We start from the raw sequence: 6,777 nt of genomic DNA on the forward strand, positions 1-6,777 counted from the left end.
AGTGTGTAACATCATGTCATTTGCTCTTTACTCCTACTCTTAAATTCTATCCACCAATCCTGTGTCTCTTAAGAACATCAATAATGCCTTCCTGGTGCCTTCAACCCCCTCACCTTCTGTTCCCAGTATCCCCATCAGATCCCAATCCCATCCCTCCTCTCTGACTTGGTCCTGTAGTCTTTTTCTTTCAGCCTCATACTTTTTACAATAAATTAGGATATGCTCCACATTGTCTTTAACACCACAATCCCCACACTTGTCACTGTTCCTTTCCCCATTAAAGCCAAAGTGCCATTAAGATCTGTGCAGCAAACATACCGGTATGATTTAATGCAAAAAAGTGAAGGTTTCAAAAACACATTACTACTTTTCAGTTCAATCATTATTTTAGTTATTAAGGAGGGCAGGGAAGATTGTGGCCGACCCCTCCCATCCTGGACACCATCTATTTCAGACTCTGCCATCTGGCAGGAGGTTAAGGTCCATCAGGACCAAAACCTCACGCCATAAAAACAGGTTTTTCCCCATGGCAGTGGGGCTCTTGAACAGCCCCTCTGCCCCCCTGTGACTCTCTCCCTCACACACACACTGCCCCGCCGACACTGGCTCTCCCCCTCTTTCATACACTCTAAATACCACCCCCTAGTGTATCCCTCTCTCTCCCTCTGATACCTGATTGTTTGCACTCCGGCAATATTTGCACTATCTGTTTATATCATGTTTATTTTTGTTTATTTGATTATTTTGTATATTGGTAGAATTTCAAATTTTCTTTTATTCTTATTTTATTTTAACGTTTTTATCTATTCTTTTGTTATTATACTGTTTGATTTGCACCAACATAACCAAAGCAAATTCCTATTGTAAATCTCTTGCACCTGGCAATAAACACAATTCTGATTCTGATTCTGATTCTGATTAAAATAATAAACAATTATTTTATTCCAACAGGAGCAGTAAAGAATGCTTAGAAAAACACAACAGTATAACATGTACTCAGTGGTGGAAAGTAACTAAGTGCATTTACTCAAGTACTGTACTTAAGTACAATTTTGAGGTACTTGTACTTTACTTGAGTATTTCCATGTTCTGATACTTCTACTCCACTACATCTCAGAGGGAAATATTGTACTTTTTACTCCACTACATTGATTTAATAATTTTACAGATTCAGATTATTAATACAAAATATAATCAACGAATAAATTATGTATTATTATAGATTAAACTACCCAGCAGTATATAAAGTCATTAAAATGAGTTCCACCTTTGCCAGCTGCAACATTAAAGTGATGAACACATTAATGCATCAATAAGTATAATCCAATAATATACATTATTCTGAGGGGAGTCAGACAGACAGAGGGGAGTCAGGGACATACTATACTGTGACGTTTTTTTCCAAATACTATACTATGACTTGTCTTCCACAGACTATACTATGACTTTTTTTTCAATACACTATACCATGACTTTTTTTCCAACATACTATACTATGACTTTTGTATTACTTTTTTCGACATTCTATACTATGAATATTTTGTTACTTTTTTTGACATGCTATACTATGACTTTTTTTCGACATACTATCCTATTACTTTTTTCCAACATATTATACTATGACATTTTTCAGCATACTATACTCTCTTTTTCAAGACGTTTTTCTACATACTATACTTTGACTTATTTTACTTTTTTTGACATACTATACTATGACTTTAGTTCCGACATACTATAGTATAACATTTTTTCAACTTATTTTTTTTTTCATGAGTTTTTTTCGACATTTTATTACTTTCTTTGACATACTACCACACGAATGGAAAAGTAAAATACACATAGAAACATTGTTCTAGAGTATCATATGAAATAGCTCTGAAATATCTGGTTGGCATACTTGAGGTTGTGAGTTCGATCCTTATGTGACACTGTGAGTTTTGAGGTCTAACTTCAAATGAAGAATTCAAATACAAAAAGAAACACTACATCAGTGTAATCAGTCAGATAGCTCAGTGTGGTCATAAGTCATAAAGAAGTCATAGTATAGTATATTGAAAAAAGTCATCGTATATTATGTAAAAAAAAAGTCATAGTATATTATGTCGAAAATGAAGTCAATCAATCAGAATCCTTTGACAAGTAGATACATGGAAGTTGCCCCAGGTTTTATGCAGCTACATATCTGGATACGGGGAGGTTGTTTTATTAATTCCAACTTTATTTAGAGAAACAAGACGGGCTTCATCAGAAAAGAAATCATGTCTTTTCAATGTCTTTACAGCAGCAAAAAGGGAGCACATATCAATCATTTTAGCAGCTTTCTCGATGTTTGCTAAGGAGATTGTGCCAATGTACATTTTATATTGCTTATTTTTCTATATAAAAAATGAACAAACCAAATGGTGAATTTTGTAACAAATCTTAAAGTTGGAGACTATATCATCGGTTATGAAATCTTGTAATTGCTTTACCCAAGCTGTATGAGGACAATGTCAAAATCAATGCAATAGAGTTTGGATGACATTATAAAGTATATTAACCATATATATTTAATAACTATACAGTATATAAACACTAAACACCCACCACATAAATGATAACTCAATAAAACATTTCTAGGTACAGATGCATTACAGCTGGTATAGCTTATACCAGGGGTAGGCAGCCTTATGGTAGCTTAACTAATGGCACACTAGCAATAAGTGTGCAAGAGAGTTTTTTGGAAAAGTTTAAGTGCCCTCTCCCAAAATACTTCTTTCACAGCCTTTGGTAGTTACGCAGCCAGTAATTTACGTTAGCTGGACAGATATTTTTCCCACCCACATTCCGCAAAGACCCGCCCTACTCTGCTTCTGATCGGCTAGTACTCACTTGGTACACCTGATAAGAAAAAGCCACTCCATATCAAAAAGGTTGCCGCCCCCATGCTTTAACTATTGATGTCAAGGCTTCATTTATAAAAAATATCCACTTTAACCTCACTTCAGCGCACATTCACTTTAAAGAATATGATTTATATTGTTTTTCGCATTCATAACATGGAAAAATCCACCAAAACTGCTGATTTGGACAAAGATAATATAAAAACAGCAACATAAACATAATGGTTAAATATATGTATGTGTAACTTTTATAAAAAGAGTTTGTGTCATCATGATAGTGCACAGTCTGGGTGATGCCCCAGGTCAGCAAGGTTCACAGCAAACTCAGAGTTCCAGTCTCTTTCAAAGACTGCTCTGAGCTGACCCTGCAGGGCCTTGGTCTTCCATATCGGGTGAGGAGCTTGCTGGGAAATCACTAGACCCACTCCAGCTGTGGTCAGAAAGTAGTCCCCTGACCAATTGGAGGTACCTAAGGGACAAACAACGTTATCTGGACAATTATTAATCAATTCACATGCAACAAACCGACTCCTCAACACATGAATGCACACATACTTTACTGGGTTTAAACTCTACAGTAAATGTGTGGAAATAAAAACCCTGAAGATAATCTGTCACTCACCGATGTAGGCTACTTGATCAGTCACCATGTATTTATTATGGTTGACTCTGGTATATGGAAAATCAGACTGGTTTCCCACAGGCACAATGTACATTTTCTGAAAAGCAAATGATGCACAATAAAAAAAAAGAAAATTCAGAGGCGCAGATCTGTGTTGTTACCCCGAGCAGATGCATTTATTTCACTTACTATCTGGATGCTGATATTCTGGTGAGGGCTATCCATTGAGGCTAGAGACTGCAGGAAGGGCAGCATAGCTGGATCAGAGTCCCGCCCACAGCTGATCAGCATCCGCATCTTAACCTTCCTCTCGAATGCGGCCGTCCTGATGGTGTCATCGATGAAAGGCCAGTACCTGTTCAATTAAAAGAATTCAAAAGTGAGTAAATAAAGCAAAAGAAGCGAATAGTTTAGAAACAAATGGTTTCTTTTGTGGGTCACCTCTGAGGCCTCTCAAATCGTGTGGTGGGGAAGTAGTCCATGACGGCTACATCGACATAGTATCGGGCCTCTGAGATGATGGAGAGAATAGCCTCCAGGTCCTGAGTCCTCGATGGAGGACAGAATGATGGTGGAGAACCCTGGGAAAACACAAATATTGAACAATACAACAAAAACATTTGATACATAAATCTGACTTCCATGAGTTAACAGTTTTAGGTTCGGAGGTGGCTGGAACTGTAATACACACACTGTGTGTTCACTTCTGTGTATGTAGAGACAACAGCCCTTTATCCATCAGAATTACAGTGTACTGTAAAAAGGAATTGAAACTATAGGAACTCACTGTCAGGTACAGCCTGCTGGAGACATTATCAGTTTTCACCAGCAGGGGGTGATGGTTGTTTATGGCAGTGTCATACTTTGCAGGCCAGGGCTGTGGCAGGGAGCTGTTCGACTGTCCCATCACCCAGTAGGACTGGAAAATCTTATGCAGGTCCTTTGCTAAACTGGAGCAATTGTAGATGACTACTCCCAGTTCCTTCACCTACACACAAAAGTGAATTATGAAATTTGTTGCAGTGTTTTAAGGTGTGAAATAATCATCTGTAAGTGTAGATTTTAGGTGTATACCTGTGTAAGAGCCCTCCAGTCCATGTTTGCGCTTCCAATAAACACGTGTTTTCTGTCAACAATCCAGAACTTGCTGTGGAGGACGCCCCTTGTGAGGCGCCCAAAGTTCACCTCCCTCACCTGGACTCCTACAGACAACCAAAGAGGAGACTGCGGTTAAGTGAAGGCATCACAAAATACAATCAAAACATACTGCAGTGAGTGTAGAGAACAAGAACAGGGGAGTCACTTCCAAACCTTTCTCTTTTAAGATCTTTAAATCTGTGGAGTTATTTCTAACGGTGGGAACACTGGTCACCACTCGGACGGTTACATTCCTGGAGGGCAGGTCTTGAAGTTCTTTCAGGATGTCCCGTCCCTGCAGAGAACAGACTTGCAGTATTTTCCACAAACAACATATTTAACAAAGATTTGATGTGTATGTTTCCATGTTTCGTTCTGTTTCAGTTGATAACTCACAGGTATGTCAGAGGCAGTGTGAACGTTAATGTCCTCCCCAGTTAAAGTCCAGTAGAAAGAGGACACATCCACTTGGTCCGTTGCCATGGAGATAAGATCTTTCCAGACCTTTTCCAGAGGGATCCCAAGCGTTACATTGGCTGCATACTTCACATATTGAGGGATGCTCTCCACCAGTGCCATGCTAAGAGATAAACAAAGACATCTGCTGAGGGAATTCTCTGGAAACGAAACTGAGGAAAATTACAATTTAGAGAATAGTTAAATAGATAAAGCTATAAAGAGGAAAATAATTAATTAGTTTACTGCACAGTATACACTGCATTTAACATTAAAAACAGAAGTTGTATGATAGAGATCTACTCTGTATCATTACATAGGTCTAAAATGAATCATTGCTATTAATAAAATACATTTTTCAGTTAAAGCTGCAGTCGGTAGAGCAAATATGATTAAAAAGTTATTTTTATAAAACGTTCACTATATCCAGACAGTAGTGCAGGAGACAGGTAATCTGAAAGCTATAATGTTCCTCTGTGTCCTCCGGAGGAAAACAACCAATCAGAGCAGAGCTACAGCCTGCCGTCTCTGAGCAGCTGTCAATCACTCGCAAACTCCGGTCAAATGGTCAAACTAGGCAGCGCTGATTAAATGTGAATCAATATTCTGTTACTGTAATGCCTATTTCTCGCCTCAAATGTTTTCAGAATAATCTTGTAGTGTACTGTTTAGCTGTAAAATGAGAAAGTTTGTGACCTGGCAGCCATGTTGAGATAAATTGAGGAAATACCAAGCACCGCCCACCAGCCGGAGGAGCAGAAGTCTAGTTTTCTCTCAGAGCACTTGAATTACAATATGCTGAAATGTTATTATGGAATGATGCCAAAAACATTCTGCCTACTGCAGGTGGAAGTCTCAAATTTCCTGGCGATGACACTTTAACATGTTAAACTGTATCTCAGATATCAAATATACTTTGATCCAGTTTTTGTTGAATAAAAGCAAATGTAGAGTTATTATTCAGCCATCAACTAACACTTATGTAACTATACAGTATATATGTCTTCAGTGGGATTACCTGCACTGGTCCATGCTCCCACCAGGTTCCTGAGGAAGTGTCTCATGATCTTTGGGGGGCGGTGGTCTTTTCAACACAACGATGGCGAGCAGGATCCCCAGGACTGTCAGACAGCCCAGAGCCACAGCTAACACCACACAGCTGGTCGACCTCTGACAACATGATAGAAAAACAAGTCCAGGAATAAGAACAATGTATTACACCAAAACAGAGTGAATAACTTGGGAAATATTTGATGGAGTCCTACCCTTTTGTTTGAAACATAACCATCATGAAGTCTGCTATACGACTGGGTCATTTTTTCCTTTCAAGTTCCCCTCGTCTATTAATGTTCAAAAGCAGGAAATTATCCTCCCAGACAGAAAATAAACCCACTACAAATCCAACCACACTAAAAGACAGAACTCATCATTTTGCAGTTTAAATGGTTTAAAGATGAATTTTGGTTTCTAAAGAATTGAAAGCAAAAGTGACTTACACAAAGCAGCTGCAGATAATTTTCCACTAGAAAGATCCCCAACTGCTTCTGCCCCTCCAGCTGTCATCTGAAACTGAGCTGAAGTGATATTTCTGCTACTGAATATATCATAGCCCAGTTCCTGTTTTTACTTTCAGTTCAGGTTTTGAGACATGCATTTGCTCAGGAATAAAAAACAGAAAGT

At 38.4% G+C, this 6,777-nt stretch overlaps 1 protein-coding gene across 1 annotated transcript; it reads right to left on the bottom strand.

Annotated features, from left to right (window-relative positions):
- Positions 1-2,197: 2,197 nt before the first annotated feature.
- Positions 2,198-6,696, bottom strand: LOC119474335 (5'-3' exonuclease PLD4). Its single transcript, XM_037746317.1, has 11 exons — positions 6,594-6,696; positions 6,363-6,437; positions 6,116-6,267; positions 5,038-5,221; positions 4,816-4,936; positions 4,579-4,706; positions 4,292-4,492; positions 3,946-4,085; positions 3,694-3,859; positions 3,505-3,601; positions 2,198-3,351 (listed from the first exon to the last, which is right to left on the bottom strand). The coding sequence occupies exons 2-11, from the start codon at positions 6,411-6,413 to the stop codon at positions 3,152-3,154; spliced, it is 1,440 nt and encodes a 479-aa protein (XP_037602245.1). The 5' UTR covers positions 6,414-6,437; positions 6,594-6,696; the 3' UTR covers positions 2,198-3,151.
- Positions 6,697-6,777: the final 81 nt, after the last annotated feature.

Source organism: Sebastes umbrosus, chromosome 16 (genome assembly GCF_015220745.1).
Source record: "Sebastes umbrosus isolate fSebUmb1 chromosome 16, fSebUmb1.pri, whole genome shotgun sequence".
Classification (NCBI taxonomy): Eukaryota; Metazoa; Chordata; class Actinopteri; order Perciformes; family Sebastidae; genus Sebastes; species Sebastes umbrosus.

Coding starts and splice junctions, on each gene's coding strand:
- LOC119474335 (XM_037746317.1), bottom strand. CDS start 6,413: ATGACCCAGTCGTATAGCAGACTTCATGATGGTTATGTTTCAAACAAA. Junction 4,937..5,037: donor ACACTGCCTCTGACATACCT/GTGAGTTATCAA, acceptor TGTTCTCTGCAG/GGACGGGACATCCTGAAAGA. Junction 3,860..3,945: donor CGATTTGAGAGGCCTCAGAG/GTGACCCACAAA, acceptor TTAATTGAACAG/GTACTGGCCTTTCATCGATG.